Source organism: Perissodus microlepis, chromosome 17 (assembly GCF_051167445.1).
Source record: "Perissodus microlepis isolate ML-2025 ecotype Zambia chromosome 17, ASM5116744v1, whole genome shotgun sequence".
NCBI classification, from domain to species: Eukaryota; Metazoa; Chordata; class Actinopteri; order Cichliformes; family Cichlidae; genus Perissodus; species Perissodus microlepis.
Window position 1 is genome coordinate 3,162,977 of NC_140477.1, and position 21,524 is coordinate 3,184,500.

The 21,524-nt window shown below is 40.2% G+C and overlaps 1 protein-coding gene across 2 annotated transcripts in view; it reads left to right on the forward strand.

The window, feature by feature from the left end:
• Positions 1 to 21,524, forward strand: part of LOC146369040 (chemokine-like protein TAFA-2) — an 86,650-nt gene that overhangs the window by 53,465 nt on the left and 11,661 nt on the right. Inside the window, exon 3 of one of the 2 annotated variants that reach the window (XM_084909104.1) lies at positions 15,950 to 16,102. In XM_084909104.1, the coding sequence (XP_084765230.1) occupies positions 15,950 to 16,102 (153 nt within the window). Of the gene's footprint in view, positions 1 to 15,946; positions 16,103 to 21,524 lie in introns of both variants that reach the window. The other variant, XM_084909103.1, reaches the window with a different exon arrangement.

A 21,524-nucleotide genomic window follows, 5' to 3' on the forward strand; every position in this document is an offset into this window, starting at 1 on the left:
TTGGTTGGGTTTAGAAACAGATTTCCACAGCATGTTAGGGTTAAAACATGCTGCTATACGACAGTGGAAAAATGGCAGTGGGTTTATACCAACGATGCCAAGGGACTCACTGCAAGTGCTTATATACCAGCGAGCTATGAGTGACCCATCTCACTATTGCTATAACCTGGACAAAGAACACAATGTGTGCATCAGTGAGACAGCGGTAGCTCAGACAAAACAGCAGCATTCGACTGGAGAAGCAATCCAAGACGTGACCTTACTTAATGCTCCAAAATGCAACCTTTTGATCTTCACACCTGCTCGAGTCCCGGTGTCCTTGGAGGTCCAAGGCAAGAAGTTTTTTGTTCTTACAGCTTACAGCTCTAATACAAGTAACGTGTTACTGTAATCCAATTACTTTTGTCAAGTAACGGGTAAAGTAAGGGATTACTTATTCAAGGTAATTAGATTACTGTTACTTTCCCGTAAGCAGGCTGCGTTACTAAACTGTGATTTTGTTTGTGAGAGTGTCTCATGAGTGTGACGTAAGCACGTGCGACGTCTGTGGTAACAGACGTGTGCAGATCAACTATGGATAATATGGAGTGTGGGAGAGAGTACGACCGTGCAGCGTTTAAAGCTTGGAAGTACTCACATTACTTTGAGTTTGATTCTGTAAAAGTGACAAAAACATTAGCGTCCGCTGTGCACTCTGTGTGGGGGGAAAACTTCTTTCTAAAGTGAAAAATTAGACTTCAAATCTGAGCGAGCAGCGAGCACACTGCCACGGGAATGTGACATTCACAGAGAAACCCCCGGATCCCCCCACTGACATGACCGCTGTGGGCAAACCTCCACCCGCCCCACTCCTGCTAAACAGGTGACAATAGATTTAAGAGCGACAGGACTCAGAGCTGCTGAATCTTTGATTTATTTTATTTTCTGCTGTGTTTTACGTGCATCTGTTTGAAAGAGTGTGAACACAAAAAACATTTTTTGAAATATGCTAGAATATGCAGAAAATAGGTTTAAATGTTCAGCAATTTCTTTAAGTCAAAGACTGTTGCATGTGATTTAATTTTTGCTTGATGCATAAAGTTAAAAGATTAAAAATAATGAAACAAGTTTTAAAAACAGACTTTTTCCATTTGATTCAGTTTTATGATGGATTATGCAGAAAAAATAGAATTGGGCTGAAAGGTCTATTTCTTTATTATGTATTCAGGTTGTGTATCATGTTTTTAAAAAGTAACTAAGTAACGAAGTAACTAATTACTTTTGAAAATAACTAATCAGTAAAGTAACAGGATTACTTTTTTGGAGAAGTAATCAGTAACTAATTACTTTTTTCAAGTAACTTGACCAACACTGGTCAAGCTCCTCCCCCACACAATGAAAACGTCATCAGGGCTGATCCGCAGCACAGAACACTGTACAAGTCTTCTAGTTCTGGGCTTCCTCTCTTTTAACTCAGCGGTCCCCAACCTTTTCTGCGCCACGGACCGGTTTATGCCCGACAATATTTTCATGGACCGGCCTTTAAGGTGTCGCGGATAAATACAACAAAATAAAACTAGTACCGGTACCGAAAAAAAGAAAATTTATTCATAACACACGTGAAAAGACCCAGGAAAACCGAGTTAACGATAAAAACGATAACAAAATAACGCTGAAAACCCTGAAAACTATACATTTCACACCTGAGCCTCAACTCTCGCGGCCCGGTACCAAACGACTCACGGACCGGTACCGGTCCGAGGCCCGGGGGTTGGGGACCGCTGATTTAATTGACATATTAATATAAGAAACTAGCAGAATAACAAAGTCACTCATTTCATGTCCTTCTGGAGCAGGTTCAACAAATGACAGATCTGATGCAGAGACAAAGGTTTTTATTAGGTGTCTCAGTCACATCATGTGCTCTGTCTGATTAATCAAGTGGCCTAAAGAGGCTCAACATAATGCATCTCCCCATGCCAAGACATAAACAACTTTCCTCTCTCTATAAGTTTGGTTAGTGCCGTTCCATCCCTTCACTCAGCTCTCTGGGAGCTACTGAGACCCGCGGAGGCTTGTGCGATTCTCCCAAAACAGAGTGACAAATGCAAAGCGGCACACAGAACAAATGCACTGAGGAGAGCTGCCACACAGGCTGCCACTTCTCATGCAAGATGTTACGAAAGGAATTTGTCACCATTCTGCATCACAAATAAAATTTCACAGTGGTAAACGGTGGAGTAATTGGATTGAAACGGCTACTTTGGTGGTATGAGTCAAACTCGTCTCCCATTGCCTAATTAAAAGTGTTGTTGAGTCGTCACCAGTAAACCCACAGAGATCAATTATGGCAACTCAGCAACATTACAAGCAAAGACCAGCCCACATGTTTCATCACTGGGAGTCCTACTGACAATGCACAGCCTCAGGTAATTGGTGGTATGCAGGCAGTTCTGCTGCCAGACAGGATGTCCATTCGTGAGCATGACACAAATTGCACATACCTCTCTCCTCTTTGTCCACCAATTACACTGGGAGTGCAGGGCTTTGATGTGAGTGGCTTTGATTGGCAGCCATCCCCCATTCAAGGCGCTCATCATTTCAGCAGGAAGTAGATCAGAATAATCTCGCACATGCTCCATTTCACCCGGATAGCCACAGCCGCCCACTAATTTCCCCTGAGTGTTATTTGTATCGCTGTAAACCTGTTATCATTTAAGAGATAAAATGATGCCAGAACATGTCTCTATCGGACATGTTCTGGCTTCTGGAAGAAGGAGGGACCTAAGCTCACTTGCTGGCAAGAGGGACAAATTTATTTCATTTCAACAAGATGAAAAACTATTTTAATAATGCACAGACATGAGGTTTTGCTTCTTTAGATAACCAGTTTGTGTCAGCAAAGACAGGATCATGGCTGCACCATCAAACGTGCTGCTTTCTGACAGTTATGCAAATTTGGTTTATTTTCTGCTCTGATTTCTTAAAAAGAAGGTTTGCCTTTGCACTCTCCTGTCAAGCCAGCTTGCTACAGAGGAGTCTGTCCTTTACAACAGTGGATGTTTACAACACAAACTTAATAAGTGTCTCTGGTCACTCCGTTCACCTTTCCGCTTGTCCTTTGTTGAGCAGAGATAGGAGTCAGACAGGATGGCTTGGATCTAAAGTCATGGGGACATCTGATTTATTTTAAATAGCATCTACAATAGTCGACTGTACATTGATTCTAAATGCGTTGCTATTTGTTTTTCCTCCTGTGCCTTTTGTGTCTTCTAATAGTAAATGTAAATGTGTGTATGCATCAAAATAACCACAGATCTTGCAGTAATGCATCTTACGTTAAATAAAGGAGGTGCTTTGTATAAGTCTGAAGGGAGCTGTTAAAACTTTCCTGTCTGCATGGTATATAGGAAGCTAAGCCAGTGGTTTGATAGCTTTAAACCATGGAGATGGCTTCCTGCTTTTGTCCAGAGGTAATTTCTTTTAAATTAAATGAAAACAAAACAGGGGTTGTCATTTTGGTAATTTCGTTAATAATCACATTGACAGTGCTCTGGGCCCATTATCTTCCTATTGTAAGACAAAAAACCTCGGTGTGCACCTCGATGGTTCCTTCAAACTATGTGGGCAGGTGACAGCAGTAGTCCAATCCAGCTTTTTTCCATTTAAGACAGCTAGCTAAGGTAAAGCCATACCTTCCAGCTAATGTCTTTGAACGTGTTATTCATCTTTTTATTACTTGCAGACTGGACTACTGCAATTCTTTGTACTTTACTCTTTATCGTCTGCAGCTGGTCCAAAATGCAGCTGCTCGTCTGCTAACTGGCACTAAACAGTAAGATCATATTACTCCAGTTTTAGCATCTCTACACTGGCTTCCTTACCAGATCCAATTTAAACTCTTACTCCTTGTTTTTAGGGCACTTAACGGCTGAGCCCCTTCGTGCCCGTCTGAGCTCCTATTTATTTATGCTCCAGAGAAAACCATGAGGTCCAGTTCAAAACTAATGTTATCCATTCCACGGACTAAACTGAAGTCTTGTGGCGACAGGTCCCAGAGGAATAGTCTACCCTTAAATATTAGATCTGCACAAACACTTGATCACATTTTTATGGTCACACTTTGACCCAAGCATTTTGGTTTTAACAGCCTTAGTTGTTTTTTTAGTTGTTTTCCTTTAGTTATTTTATTTATTTATTTATTTATTTTCTATATTTTACTGCATCTTTTTACATTGTTAAGCACTTTGTGCAGCATGGACTGTTTGGAAATGTGCTATATAAATAAACTTGACCTATTTCCTGCACCTTATCGACACTGTGACCCCAGGAAGTGAATGTAGTTGAAAGACAAATAGGGTGTGTCCAAATTCATGGGCTGCATCCTCCTGAGGCGACATTTGTAGGCAGAGACTCCTCCGAATGCAGCCGACAAATGCGTCCTCCTTTTCCCCCGAATTTGAAGGATGGGTCGGGTGTGTCCTTCGTGACCCACCATACCCCAGAATTCATAGCGCGGCCCAGCCAAACTCCAGTTTTTACTCTTTCTGGGTCACAAAATAAACTTTTAAGATATTTTCAGGTGAGAATGTAGCTTCAAATATCTGCTCGATTTATCAAGACATCACATTTTTGCAAAAGTGCTCCGATGTTTTCAGAGTAAATCGGTTTTGCTGAGATTAAAGTTATAGTTTTCACACAGCTGAATAAATGTCAAATAGAAAACTGATTAAATAGAATTTACTCCAGTGTCCTGTTATATTTTCGATAGAAAAGGGCAGATGGCCAAGTTTATGAAACTCTACCGAGACAGCTGTTGATGCAAAACTGAAGGCTAGACCGTCCCATTTCACAGCTGCTCACTTCCGGCCTACCCGGCCTTCGGAGGACCCGGCCCACGTAGACTGTGAAGGTCTGGTCCTCAGGAGGATGCAGCCTATGATGTGGACGCCCCCATAGGCCTGGTCTCAGAGCTGAACCGGGCTAGCTAGGTTACGCTAACTTCCAGCCTCAGACAATCCAAGTTAACCAGTTCATGGAACAAACATGGAACTATTTGTTATAGCAACGGTTGGTGAGGCGACTAAAGGACTGATCCCAAACAGCCACCAGTATTTGAAATATAATTCTTCTGTTATTTTTATTTTTTCTTTCTTTTATTTGGCTTTTATTTATATCTTATGTAATTTTATTTTTTGATTCCAATGTACAGCACTTTGTGTCAGCTGTGGTTGTTTTGCTTTATAAATAAAGGTGATTGATTGATTGATTGATTGATTGATTGATTGTTAGTACACTTCTGTGCACTACACTGTGCATATGCTATGCGAGTTATGTGGTGCATGAATTCCAACAGGTCAGTGTTTGTAACAATCACAGAGATGAGCTTTCAAATGTAGGATACTGAAACTGGGCAGTCAAGCAAAGTGAACTATGCAGGTAGACAAAAATGTCATGCAGGAAAAGAGGAACGAGAAACTGAAAAAAAGGGGCAGAACTGGAAGACTGCTAGGAACACCAGAAAGTGTGATGCTAAGCACTCAAAGATAATCTGGCCAGCGTGAACACATTTATTTTAATTCTTCTAAAGTGAAGATTACACATGGACACAAAGTAAAGCCAAGCACATGTAATGTTGTTGCCTAAAAAAAAGACTCTCTTCTTGTTAGCTAGCTAGCTTGACAATGGAACTGAAAACAGACACAAATCTTTCTACTACTTGGGTAAAACTAAATAACGGTCTTTCTGTTATGTGCGTTGCTAGACCACAGTCAGGGCTAAACATATCATGCTGTACAAGTAAGCCATTGTTTTTTTACCTGTTACAAAGGCTGGACATGTCTCCTTGATACAAGATGTTTGCATAAATAGAAGATTTTGTGTGTTGTTATGTTGATATATAGATACTAACAGTAATAGATTATATGATAAACGTGTAATGTTTGAAGCAAAGACTAAAATTATAAAATTTTGCAAAATCTTTAAGAAACAGCTCAGGAAAAACATTCCACATACCACGTGCCACTAAGCATTCACAGACTATAACCTTGGTGTACTAAGGCCTGCTTTGTAAGAGCTGCTCTTCAATAAAGCTTAAAACCTAATTAATCAGTTATGTGAAAAACAACTGTAGGACTTGAAGAGTTTTTACCAGAAAAGGCACCTGATTTTTATATTGCATTGCCATCTCGGCACACAGTGCTTGTGGTCACCCAAGTGGGTTGTAGAGAGCTTAAATTCTGACCTTCAAATTGTACTGGCCTTGGATTTCAGTGTCCACAATGGGAAACCACTTAGCAAGAATCAAAGCACACAGGTCGGTAAGTAGAACTTGAACCTGAGAGGAGTGAAATATTTCTGAAGGTTTATACTCAGTATTTTTAGACGTTAGCAGCACTCAGGTAGCACTGAGCTGGTAGAGGTGAAGATTCAGTTTGCAGTATAGCATCTGAGGTGCCTTCTGTACCACTGTAAATGTTACACTGAGGTATGACCTCCATGTCTGGCTTCCATTCTGTGTTGTATGCATCAAAGATTGTTGCTTGCTCTACACCTTGCACTTTCTGCTCTTTGTAATAAAAAAGATTTATATATTGGATAACAAGCATCCTGCCAAGAAAGGAAAACATTCCTTGCACCCTTGAGAGAGCAGTAACTAACACTTGGAGACACTATTGGACCCCCATATTAAACATAACAAACAAACCATATTCTCATTTGCATCGAGTTCAGTGTCCTGAATCAGATTTGCAAACATGGTTGCAAGATTGTGCCTCATGTGAAAAAACCTGTCATGTGTCGCTGCTCAAAACAGCTACGAATAAAGCAATAAATAGAACGACACTTCCTCTTCTCATTATGAAGGTTTGCAAAGGGGGAATCACACTCGGTGAGCCTCTACGTGAGGCGGTGTTTCTGGCTGCACACAATGCAGCATATAGAGCAAAGCAATGATTGCATTATCATTCACAACAGCTTCATGAATGATACAGAGCAGGGATGCATTTGCAGTTTCTCCGTCTCCAGAGACCAATGTATAAAAGCTTCTTAAGCAAAGTAATTTCAGTGGTGCACACAGAGGGAAAAAATGCCCATCCCTCCACATGGAAACAGCTTTGGTTCAAAGGATCGTCTTAAAGGAGCGAATGCTTGGGCAGCATCAAAAGTTGGGAGATGGAGTAGGAGATGATCTCGTGATCGAAAGACCTGACTGCTCCGCCACAAGCAGTGACTGTTAGCTGCTACCGTCACAGTGACAGATTGTTTTTGTATTTTCTTTCTTGTCTAGATGTAAAATCAGTGTGAGTGTGGGAATTCCCTTCAGCGTAATTATTCAGCATATAGAGCAGCTCGATAGAGTTCGACAGGCGTGTCTTACGGTTTGAAATAGATGCAGTGAGACGGAGGATGTATAACCGTAGCAAACAAGGAAAATATTGGAAAAGTTTATTGTAGGTAAAGTTTTCCCTTCAGCATGTGTTTTATGTTGCAAAATGGTGCGTTCTAACCCAGCAGTCCCCAACCTTCTTTGCACTTGGACCGCTTTATGTCCGACAATATTTTCACAGACCGGACTTTAAGATGTTGCGGATAAATACAACAAAATAAAACCAGTACCGGTACCAAAAAAGAACAATTCATAACACACGGGGAAAGACCCAGGGAAACAGAGTTAACGATAAAAACGATAAAAATCCTGAAAACCATAAATTTCACACCCGAGCCTCAACTCTCGTGGCCCGGCACCAAACGACTCATGGACCGGTACCGGTCCGTGGCCCGGGGGTTGGGGACCGCTGTTCTAACCCAGACCCATCTGTTTTCCCCTAAACCTTTGATGCCTAAACTTGAACTTCAGCTGGTCATCTTGACTGCGTCTATGAGCCTAAATACATATAAAGCTGGAACGGTGTACACGCTAAGGTTGCTGTTGATGCTCACATCACTAACAAGGCGATGTGTTTTATAGTGAAAGGGTCAGTCAGCAGCAAGAATATCACTCCACATGCGAATTGGCTTCTTTCTTTGGTTGACCACGAGAACATTGCATGATGTCATGTGGATAAATCAATGCTCAAAGGACTGGACACAAATAGAGGATCTGAGTAAGGCTTCAAAGCAGTGATTTTCAGAGGTCAGCCCTATGAACATGTTTCATGTTACGCATTATAAAGACTAAGGGCCAAGAATCAGAAAAGACGAGTCATGGGTTACATTCCTTCTCGTGACTGCACTGTGATCAGTAAGAGAAAGGTGCTTTGAAAAAGAAATGACATAAAGTTTAAAGGACAGAGATAAGGTAGAGGTGAAAGACTGAAGGAGAAAGAAATACACCAAAGAAAATGTCTTAGTTCATTTGATCTTTTTTTTTTTTAAATAATTCACTGGAGTATTAAATTAGAGCTTTTGGATAAGGGATGTGTTTAAATTCATGTCACTTAGATGGCACCTAATAAGAAACATGTTAGTCACTGGTACTGATCTACATCCTTTGAACAATCATCAGAGAATAGAAATGAATGCCAAGAGGGAGGCTGTATATGAATAGCACATTATTATGAACCATTCAGAGGACAGCCTAACTGTATTTTATCTTAAGATGAAAAATCTACTAAGTGATACAGTTCAGGAAATTTAAATGTGTCAATTTTGACTGTCACGTACAATTTTATGGTGCATTTAGAGCCTCGTATTCACTGTCAGCTGCGCAATTATTGATCAGTCTTACTGGCGTGTACATACTATGGTGGGAGTATCAGGGCAGAGAGCACATCTAGTTCTCACTGGGTTTCAGAGCTCAGAGTTGTGAGAGAATCATAAGAGAGCAACTATCAGCCTCTGGGCTTAAACACGCCAGATGTGAGAAATAATGTGTCATGCGACTCAGTTTTTGCAGTGGCATGCTGAGCATATTGTACCGAAGGTAAAAACGGTGAAGTGTTGGCTCAAATGGATATCAGCAGACTCTGGATCTCTGCATCATTTCCAGTCTGTGGATTCATCGAAGGATTTTGTTCTACAGCACTGCAAATTTCACTGAGGAAATGCATTCAAGTTTACTATAAAACAATATACAGTCATATACAGTTTCTTTACATTGTGTATATATTTTTGTTATAAATTCTTGATGAATGTTTTTACTTACGTTGTTCCTTATTATTCATATTTTTTTTTCTTTTTAGCTTCAGAGTTTTTGTACCAGGGGGTCGTGTTTACCCCCATAGGCACGATTCTCTAGCTTTGCAAAGTAGCAGACTGCTCACTCTGCCTCTGGAAATTTCCAGCAGGGTTCATATTTCTGGCTTTCTCTCACTAATATAGTTGGGCGGATTTGTTTTCCAAAATTCCCTTTGGCTGATATTTATTTTTTTTGCTTTAAAATACTAAAATAAACTAAATCTTGTAAACCAAAATAACAATTGTGCTTCCCATCTTTTCTGCGCATAATCGTCTTGGTTTCCTGCAAGGTAATGTAAAATGCCAGAAGGCGTTTGTTTGTAACTGGATTTACTCCGCATTAGATTATCCTCAAACACAAATGTAGTGAAATGGACTGGTACTAAACAGTCCACTGGGGCAACATTACACATCTTTGTTAACAGTAACAGTGGTAGAAAGTTTGAAAAATGCTCTGTGGCATCCATAATATTACAAAATAGTATGATATGTAGATATTTCGGTGTTTTTTAAAACAGATTCTTCTTCCTCGTTATATTTTATGCAAAGGTGTAATTGTTATGTTTTGTTTGGCAAGTAGGTAGTTTCATCATTTGCAGTTGTTTTTTTTTTGCCTGTTACGATCACATTGACAGTTCTACTTGCCCAGAGCGAGGCCTGTACTCCCAAAGGTGCTACGGAGGAAACAACCGGCTCTCAGTGCTGGAGCTGTTCCAGCGATTATCATGAGGAATGTGAGGTCCTTGGACAATAAGATGGACGAGCTTAGCGAGCTGATTAAGACCCAGAGGGAACACAGTGAGGGTGGTTTGATGTTTTTCATGGAGACACTCACGTTCCCCAGACTACAGTGTCACACTACCTGGCTTCGGGAGTTTTCGTGCAGACAGGGACGTTAATCTAAGAGAGAAGAGGAAATGTGGAGGGACTGCACTGTGTGGGGGTGAAAACCCAGCGTAGTCATGGATATTTTACCATAAAGAGATGTTTCTGTGGCCTGCATGTTGAGCTGTTAGCTGTCGATCACACATCCATCTTAGTCGCAGAGAGAAACAGAAAAGCTGCTGCTATTTGAATTCAGTTTAAATCAAGATCATATTCGCATTCCTCCGTCCGCTGCCACAGAGGTCATCAGAATGACTGTGGGTGTGGTGAATGACTATGGATCATAACCATCCTGCCCATCTGTAGTTATTATTTTATTAAGCTCCCTGGTGTAATATCTTTAGGTTTTGGTTTATAGAGCCGTTCAATTTATTTGAACCTTTCTGAGTTATTTTTGGTACAGTGTACAAATTTACAGTAGAAGCTGTCTTTTATAGCCTGTTCTTGTTATAACAAATGTACCTGGGTTGATTTTCTTTTAATTACCTGCTTCATTTTGTTAGGACGTGCATTATAGTTTGCTATAGCCGTGGTTGCATTGACAGGCAGGTCAAATGGGCTCTCAGCCGTCTGCTAGGTGTCATCTCAGCCACCTCATGCAGTGTTTGTTGTGTTTGTGCCTTTTGGGGAATTTTTTTCAATACAATTATCTGACAAAAAATCTGGTTTGCTGTGTGGTTTACAGCCACATTAGCCCCTCCAGTTGGCCTGTGTTCCATTTTTGAGTAAAATTGCATCTTATTTTTATGTTAATTAGCACATATTAGCAGGTACTATGTGTCTGTGGGATACTCCTGTTAAGTGAATGTATCATACAATTAACAATTTTCACATCAGAAAAATTCATGTAAGAACATTTGCATAGGTTCTAATAATAATAATACTGTTTTTAATTTTTATCTGTACTTAAAAAAAAATAGTTCTTCTAATATGTAACTATAAATGTGGCTAAATATGGTTGTGGTGGAGGTGTGGTCAGCTGCAGGGGAGGAGTGGGGCAGTGAGCTCAAGGGGGCGGAGCCAAGGCTGGAGGGACAGGTGGAGATGATTTGCCTAATGAGGTTTTTCTCTTTTATATAGTAAAGCCGGAGACCAGAGAGGTGTGTGTGTGTGTGTGTGTGTGTGTGCGCGTGTGCGCAGACGACTAACTGGAAAATTAGCGAACATGGTGCCGAACCATAAAAACGTGTGATGCTTCAATAAACAGTCCTCAAGTGTACATCGTGACGATGTGTTGGTTCGATCTTTACAGTGGTTAAATAATATACAGTAATTATAAGGTATTATCTGAATTATAGACAATGCAGGCTCTTATCTATTGGTTCATCATTCTGGACACGATTTTTATTGTCTTGTCCTGAATTAGTTTCGCATCCCAGAACACAATCCAGCACCAGCCCCAGCTCGTTTCTAGTAATTCATGTTGGAAAAAAATGAATATTTTCCACTTTGGCGATTGGAGTTGCAGTTGCTGGAGAATCATCTCAATTCAACTAAAACACATCACAGATTTTTAACTGTCATTTTTTTAAAAAAAATATGTTGTTTATTCAAAATGTATCAGCTGCTTAGATTTAGGCATTAAAAATGACTTAATTATGTAAACAAAAACAAAAAAAAAAAAATCAGGGATTTGGTCGAAATGCAGTGATTTTCTTAGTTTATAGCTGTTTTTATGTTTGCAATGTTGTAATTCCCACTGGGTCTGGACCAAACAAACTGGACAAATTGTGACTATGAACACAAAGAAATAGAGTATGTTTTGTGGGTGACTATTTCACATTTTACTAAACTATAAGCAATAAAGTAGACATTTTAGTGTGGTTTGGTCCAATGCCTCCTCATTCTTGGTCTTACCTTGCTCGCCATAACTTAAAAAATTCCTGGAAATATTCCTGCTGTTAGTATAACCTAACTTTATTTCTCTTTATGCTGTAATTGGAACGCCAACATTCTCTTGCGTCTCTCACTTATCTCAGTTCCAACAATGTGTCTGCTAGAGGCGGGCAGATTGATCGAGGTATTGATATCAAGGCTGGTATTGGTATCATATTGATACTAGTGTGACAGGATCAATACTTTGTTTCTGTTCCCCAAGTTCAGGATGTAGCCAAATGAATTGTGTTAAATTATTGTTGTTGTTTGGAAATGAAAAATGTGCTACTCTCCCCTGCATACGCTGCCTTTAGAGGCTAAGAGTCTGTATCAGTATCACAGTATATACTTGGTATTCAGCTGATACCAAAATATGTAGTATCACACACCACTAATGTCTTCACAGAAGAAGTACTACCTACTCTATAAGTAGTTATGAGTACTCACTCATAAGTATTTATAGTTTCCAGCGTCCTTCTCAAAAAGGCTTCTCTAGTTTTTCATGCATGGCTGTTTTCATTTTTGCCATTTTTGGATAGAACCACAGTTGAGATGCAGACAGGACATATAGGACAAGAGAAAAGGCTACAACAAGCAACAAAAGTCCCCAGCCAGAGTCAGACTGGGGACGATGCAGTTACATGACATGCTTAGCCATCAGGGAGTCCCTGCATCCTGTTATTTAAATTTCATGGCATCATGCTGGTGCTATAAAATTTTGAAGGACGAATCTAAAAACATAACCGCAGCAGCAGCAGCTGTGGTGTATCCGGAGCCAGAGGGATCCTCTCTGTCAAAGCAGAGCACAGCAGGCTAAAAGATGGACTCTGTGTGAGGAGGACTGAATGATTCCTGAGTGAAATGCTTTTCTCTGTATCTGCTGGCAGTGTGCGCTGAGCAGGCATCCAAAAAGAACTCTAAATCCAGTCAGAAACACCATTGCTTCTCAGTATGAAGCCGCTGGCAGCACAAAGACCGAAAGCAGCTCAGCTTACTGTGTGTTTGTCTTTCATATCTTTTTTTCTTATTTGGCAGTAAGCATCCCGCTACTTTTGGATGGCTACCTGCATCACTGGTGATTTGAGAAAGGATGGTGAGGATAGAGCAGACACGCATAATCAAAAACAGGACGTCCCCTTACTCTTCCTGTGTTGTTGTTTCTTTGCTTTTTGTATTTTAAGTATTGTGGGGTTTTTTGCCCGATGATAACATGTATAATATGTGTGAAATATTTGATCCTATCACTTCGTAGAGATTAGATAACCAAAAACATGGAGCAGCAAATATCAGAGCCTCAGTAAAAGTCATATTTTCTGAACTCAAATAAGATAACAGATGCTTTTGTGTTGCGTGTTGTCAGATTTAATATCATTCGGTCTCAGAAAAGCAGCTGATTCTATCACCTTTAGAGCTGCTTGTTACAGCAGCCAAACTGTTGCTGTCCACAGACGTAACACGCTGAAGTGAAAATGAAATTAACCAGGCTTAGTTGAGTTGCTCGAGTACAGACTGTTAGGACCAGTTTCATGCAGTCGTTTCAGATTTACTGTTTACCGCAGCGGCAGCAGTGTGTATCTCAGCAGAAGGACACCTCATGAAAATGTCACATGCAATTAAAAGAGGATGGAGCAGCTCAGGCTCTAAATAATTCAGACAATAGAGCGTGATCTGGAAATTGGCTCCACATACTGCAGCGCTGCACTTTTGCCTTCACAGATCTGATTTTGTTTGTTTGTTTGTTTGCTTTTTGTTTCGACAGAATGCTGCTTGCTGGGATAAATCTAGAACAGCAGCATACTTGAGTAATTCTTCATATACACAGTGCCATTTTCTATTTTTACATAGACATATTTACGATTATATTTATTGTGCAAATGATGTCAGAGGCTGACTGGTCACCATATTATCCTCTGTAAAGAGCTGGATTACAGTTTCAGCAATCAGACTTCAGAGCCAAACTTAAGTAAGTAATGATCTTAAAGGGACTGTGACCATCAGGGCTATCTAAGGACTTTTCATGAAAACAAAACAAAGGCTATTTTTTTTAGTGTTTCATAATCATAACATATTGAGTGACTTTCCCCCATGGAAAACTTCTCAGATATACACAATTATTATTAGTCATTTATGTATTACACGACATATGCCTCATGCTCCGTATAAAAGTGCAGCCTTCTGCATTTTACCTGTAAAAGATAATTTTAGGATTTATGTACAAGTTGTGTAAAAAAGAAATTGAGCTGAAACTGACTGTTTTCATTGATATTGTTCACATTCAGCCTTAAAACAAAAGAAATCCTTTCTCTGTGTCTTAGGGTTGGACATAGATACATTTACTCTTCTTACCTGTGCAACTGGCACACTTTTCTGTGGGCTGATCATACTTAGAAGCTTTGTGGGTCCCGGTGAACTCAGAAGCGAGTATGGCAGATTGTTGTAGTCACGACACCTTTTGCATTAAAGCCAGCAGCCTTACAACCCACCGATCGAAAACAATACTCTTCTACCTTGCAAAATCAAGACAGGCCTGGCTTTGATGTCCTCCTTAGGCCCAGAAAGCGCTGCCTGCTTCTTGGACAAGTTCACAGACTAACAGGATGGCACTTTTTAAATTTTTATTTTTAAAAGTAACCTCAGCTGATAGGGCTGAACAAATTTCTTGAGTCTTGTATACTAATTTACATTGCAGCATCATGGCCCACACATCCTGCAGCCAGGTCAGTACCTGTACCTATTTGTTCATCGGATTTAAAGTGCAAAGTATCCATTTTAGTGTCACAAAAAATTGAGAGTAATATCAAATGCCAGCTTAGACTGCAGAGCAGCGGGAGCCACACAAAGAACATTGCTGGGGTTCCAGATGCTGCAACGTAATAGTTATTTCAACTTCACCTCTGCAACTCCAACTCTTTCTTAAACTGGAAATCCCTATCACACTCCTCCCTCTTCAGCTGGAAGCATGCTAGACAACATCAACCTAGCATTAGCCATAGCCAAGTGAAGACTGCAGAAAGTGAGTCAAAGTGGGGGCGTGTCATCGGCCTGTTCTCAGTTAGTACCTGTACAACAGGTGCAGAAACAGGCGGTACTATAGTCTACCCTGACAATAGCGAAACAAGTCTAGTATAGCCACCACGTCAGCCCCTGCCAAGCTAGGATATTTGATAAATGCTAGCAAGTTAACAATCCCCTTCTCTACTAAACCAGACACCAGGGCTGCCAGTGATTTACTCAGAGCTGTTGAAAAACTGACACCAAAGAAAGATGCCAACTCATAAAAATACTTTTTCCTACAAACTGGTTGAGTGAATAGAAGAAGCAACAGCCAAATCTACATACAGGTCAGCTAACCTAGAGCTAATATCCTGCTGATTAGCCAATCTGAAAAACACATTAGTAAGGAGAACAATAACAATTTTAGTGGTCTTCTAAGATCTTAAATCCTATATATGTGATAGTACACATTTATATATATATATATTTTACGTTTAGGTTAAATCATAAAATACTGTTAATGAATGAATGAATGTACAGCTGTATTTATAATAGAATACAATATTGCTCCATGGTACTGGTGGTGGTCAAAACTCTGTAGATGTGTATTTATGACAACACTGAAATGTGGTGTAACAAGTCATTTGAAATGTAACTGTTTAACTGGAGCCTAACACATTAGGGTTACTTCACAAAACAGAAAGCCTGCCTCAGAAAGCTGAATCTGGTGTCACTATATGATATGCAAATTATATAGCATATGTTGGCCTTTGCTTCTTGTTAAAGCTGTCACTTGTGAATCATACAAATTTATAGAATGGTACTGTTCACATAACGAGAGAAGCCTGTGATAAATGAGCTCTTTTAAGGAAATTAGTGGCCTTTTTGCTTTCAGGCTAATCGTTCCCACAGATGAAAGACCAAAGAGAGATATTATCTTGGGATTCAATCCAAGGCCAGTAGTGCAGCTTCAAATGAGTGTTCAAACTACAGTGAATCATTCAATGAGCACTGACTTTTTCTATCATTTCCCCAGCAGCCCACCATGTTCGCACTGGCACCTGCGAGGTGGTGGCGTTGCACCGCTGCTGCAACAAGAACAAAATTGAGGAGCGGTCGCAAACTGTGAAGTGCTCCTGCTTTCCCGGACAAGTGGCAGGCACCACCAGAGCTGCCCCATCGTGCGTAGATGGTATGTTCCAGTAACCGAATATTTCATTGCCAGTGTTCACCTTTTTTTTTTGCTGATACTCCATCCCACAGATTTTGAGGGAGACTTGCTGAGGTCAGTGATAAATGCCAGTACATACAGTACCAAGTCTACTATCTGAAGGAATATGCTAAAAGAGTACAATTTCTTATCAGTCACAGCATAGACAAATGAACCAACACATATTCCCTTTTTTCAATACGTTTTAGACATTGTTCTGTTTTTGTAGTCCATATATAAAATGAAGAAAACAGACACACAGTTATATCAGCTTCCCAACGCCTAAGATGGCATAGTTATGACTTATTTTATTCAACTAAAGCTCAAAAACCTCAAAACACTTTGTAACTGCTTCTGTGCTTGATACATCCTGTGGAATACACAGTGAACGTGTAATTAAAACTCATTGAAATATTCTCACAGTTTGTGGTGTCCTGATGAAGCCCCAGGGCTTTGCAGAGACTCTCCTGAAGGGTTTTTAAAGTGACTGATAAATGAATGTGACGCTGTCCAATGCAGACTGTAAAGTCGATGACCCAGAAGGTCTCTTAGCATGCTAATGTGTCAGCTGAAGTGGCTGCTTCTCTTTGGTTTGAAAAGCACGGATTTCTGGCTAAACTCTGGACCCAGTCGTGTTTGACCTATTCCTTGACATTTTAGTATTGACATTTTCTGCAAATTAGAGCTGTGAGCCACTGGCCTCAGTTTAAAGCTCCATGGGTGATCTCAGAGAAGAATGATCAGCACTTAACCTTTTAATTATTCTTTCTTCCACAACCAGGGATTACCTTTAGCTGCACTCAGTGTGAGACAATCTCCACTTTATATGAAGATAAATGAACCTGCAGACATCTGAGAAAACTTGAAGAGATCTGAAGGTGTAATTTTAGAGAGGCAGCTACGAAAACTTTACTGAATGGATTTTGTACTACCATATTGTTGTATAGCCACTTAACAAAACAGGCTTTTACATCTTTGCCTTGATAATCTGATAATGGGCGATTATCAAGGCTTTGCAGTGTCTGCAGTGCTTGCTGGTGTTCACTGTGAAATGGATTTCTAAAACCCCATTCACACAGGCCTTGAGACTGGTCCGTGACCCTCTAGCAACCGGCCATCACTACAGAAAAGTGTGCATTCAGTGACCAGTTGGCGAATGGTTGCTGGAGGTTTCTGGCTGCTGTTAGCATGAAATTGGTTGCAAAGACGTACATGACGCTGCACCAAAAACCTCCTTGTGATTGTTTTGGCTGCTAGCAGGTTGCCATTGTTGCCAGATTACATAGATGATGCCAACCTGTCTGCAAACACTTGCAAACTATCTGCAAGCAAATGGAGCTGAAACTGTGAAAAACAGAATTTGAGAGCATTCTTCTTCTTAAATCTGCAAATTTTTTTAAATGTGTTAGTTTGTTACAATTTATTTTTTGTGAGGATGTGCACAACTTCTTCACCATCATTCCAGGAAAAGCCAATGTTTCCTCCTGATGTAGTTAGAGAGCAAGATTAATGTTACATGTCTATACAATAATGTGGAAACTAACACAACCTGTGATTTATCATAGTATGAAGACTGAATGAATGTATTAAGGTAACGCACAAACATTTTTGGCCAACTCTAGACAGAAAGTCATTCCTGTGTCCACGTGGTCACAAAGTTACCAAGCATGGAGCTATCCAGATACACCCTCACACTCACTGCACTAGCAAACCCTAGTGGACTCACAGATGCATAAAGCAGAATCAATCAGAATTAAATTATCTCATTTTAGAACCTCATTTACTGTTTAGTTGTCAAACTACGGTTGTCTCACCAATCTACACATGGCACAGTAGTCTTCAAATGAATTAGAAGTTGGAAACTGGCCACTCTTCCATACCAAATTATACCAAAAAAACTCAGAATACTGCACGTATGATAAAAGCTTCCTAAACAAGTCCTTTTAAATTGTTTGTGGTTTTGTTCCATGTTCAGAGTTATCACCAAACTATTGTCTAACGTGCTTCTGGCACTGGACATATTTTGATATGTTCCATTATTTTCTTTTATTACAGATTAAGCATTAAGCACTAACCTGTTTCACCCTACATATAGCAAGAGAAGTTGGGAGTGAGTGTAGGTAAACCAGGAGGTTAAGGTTGATAACCAGAAGATGAAAAGAATTCCATTCCAAGTCTATAAAAATGGTTTTTAAGAGTCATTTAAAGAAAGTCACTGACTGACTCTGAGAGCTCTCATAGCAAAAGCACAGTTTAGATTTAAGTCTCAACATTGGAACCACACCTTATGATCTGAGGCTACGAGGAGGTTCATACAAGGGAAACACTTATGCTATATAGCATGACCCAGATGACCACTGGCAGAATGTAGATTTTGCCAACACACATTAAATGGCTAAATGATTAATAGATGACCTGCTATACCTCCTGAGCTACAGCCACTCCATTAAGGGAACTAACAACAAAGATTGGAGGTGTTTCACTTGTGATGCTGACCATGTATGTTTGCCGTAGTTCATTGAACTTCATTTCTGATTTTATGGCAAACAGTGGGCAAGTGAGGTGAGGCTGACGGCACTTTCTCTGTCAGCTGTAAGTTGCTATCATCTTCACATTACCTGTGACCCATCTGCTTCCCTTTGTGTGTGGGGGAGGGGCATATAAATACAATACAGAGACCAGAGGAAGCAAAACTAGCATGACTATCCAGTCTTTAAGTGATGACGTATGAACCCTGCTTCCGGGTCCAAACTACTCTGTGGTCGTGTCCAAATTCATTGGCTGCATCCTCCTGAGGCCGCATTTGTAGACCGATTATGTCACAGCGACGCGCCGCAGGCTGTCCAAATTCATAGACTCCTCCGAATGCAGCCAAGAAATGCGTCCTCCTTTTCCCCGAATTTGAAGGATGGGTCGGGTGTGTCCTTTGTGGCCTACCATATCCCAGAATTCATAGCGCAGCCCAGCCAAACTCCAGTTTCCAACGATGGCGGCCGCTACTAAGTTTTAAAATTACTCTTACTAATCTTTCTGAGTCACAAAATAAACTTTTAACATATTTTCATATGCCGAGAACGGCACAACTCCCGGCACATCATTTTCAGATCACCGTGGACTTTTGCTACTCAGGTTAAATGTAATATATGTCTCTTAGACAACCTAAAAATTTTATTGTTTGGCTTTTTTCAGTGTTTTGTTTGTTTGTGAGTAAATTGGTTTGGCTGAGATTAAAGTTATTAGATTAGATTAGATAAAATAAAACTTTATTAATTTTATTGAGTGGGAAGAAGTTAGCGTTCATCCTCCAGCTTCACTGTGTTTATGTTATGCTAACATAGCTGTGTCGCTAGCAATCACATAGCACATCATTATATACACAAGCTAGCCCAACTTCAGTAACCCTACAAACGTCACTGCTGTTTAGTTTTCTGTCTTCATTTATGTTGGAAGTGATAGCAGAGCTGTACGTTTGAATTTGTCATAAATCTCTCAGTCAGAACATGCTATATCATGTTTAGGTGGAAGCTAGCGAGCTAACTTCCTGCTAACTTTTAACTCTGTTAAATTTAATAAATTCTGTTTTCATGGATGCCTGGATGTTAAAAGTAATCGTTACACCTGGTAAAACAGCAACACTGATTATTTTATTAAAGATGAAAGAATTTAGATAGTTTTTAACTCCCAGTGATGCCGCAGTGTTCGTTTGACTTTGGGACCTGAAGCGGATGGAGTTTTGGACCCAGATTACTCCGCTAGGCTCCTGACTATGGTAGCCGTAATGCTCCAACAATGCATCAAGCGGTGCGGCTTCGTATCTTACCAAAGTCGTACTAAAACATTTTTTGACAGATTTTGAGCGCCGTGTACATCATAAAAGCAGTTCGAGATCAGTAATCACACCCAGAATTCATACAAAAGACGCACCGGATTATAAGGCGCACTCGATTTTTGTGAAAATTAAAGGATTTGAAGTCAGATTTGCGTATCTCCAGTGTGATCATTTATGAGTATAAACCCAAGGTCAGTGCATTGATTCAAAGGCATTTTTATGGCTACACTAAAACAATCAAGGAAAAATAAAGCATAACTTTAATTCTTTTTCCCAGATGTTTTCACTCTGAGCTGCCCTCGTGCCTTCACGGCATCATTACCTGTTAAGTGAGATGTATCCCATAGACTTTTGGTATGTTTGTTCATCAATACTCCCATTTCATTTCATGAGAAACCGTTGTGGCTTTTTAATAGCTGCTGTTACACAACCACCATCTGCTTGCAGTTGACCTGATGCACTTTTTACACCACACTGCTGCCATAACCCCAGCTGTGTAATTCAAATTGATTCCCTCATGTCATAACTTCTCCATTCTCTGCAATTTAATGGAGTGAGGCTCCAGCGGTATATGTGGATTATAATACCCATTCTCTTCATTAGGAAGTACACTAACAGCAGTGGAGGGGGTTGTGGAACGTGGATAATGACCTCTGTAATAAGCCAAATTTAAATAATGTCTTGTAGATCGCAGCATTAGCGGTTTAATGCTCACTGTTGCAGAGGCAGATGAGTTGGTGTTCTCAATGCAACTCAGTGATTTCCATTTACATGACTGAAGTCACATCTGTTCGTAGTTCCCGTCCCACCCTTACACGTGGATCAGATTTGTCACAAGATTGTTTGAATACCTGAAATAGAGGTGAGTGTTGCCAGTCAAAAAGCAAATCTTACATCATTTAAGACAGCTGTCGGTAGGTGACATGGCTTGCTGAGAGACAGGTATGATGATTTGATTTATATCCGATGGGAACCTTCATCTCAGGCTCATAACGTTGTGTGGAAATGTGCTTGAGACCTAAACAAAAATGGTGTTGAAATGAAATTGCAAAATAAAATGCAAATGACTTTTAATATAAAAACAAAACACTTATGAATTCTAAATGTGTGATGGTAAACATGGTTTTCTTCTTTATTAGTTAGCAATATTCAACAAAGAATCACCTACTTTAGGTTTTTGAGTACATTGTGGCAGACATGTTTGTGACACGGCTGCAGGAGAAGCCGATGCAGCTCGTCACACCGCCCTGCATAAATAGTACTGGGTCCTGAGTGTGTGGTTGTTGTGGGTGATGTGTGCAGCTGGCAGCGGGAGAGCTGCAGCTGAGTGTGTGAAATAATAATAAAGTACGCTGAAAATTATGGAAATGTGGCGGGTCTGCCGTGGATTTATTACAAGCAGATTTTTTTTTACCTTATTTTGACATGTTAAACCAAGTGTCTGACTAATCAACATCTAACAACCACTGGGAGCTAGTGGTTGACAAATGGCCCAACAGGTCTGTGTGTGACTGAGGTCTTTGTCAACAGAAAGACAACCAACCACGAACATCTGAAGAGTGCAGTGGCATTTCT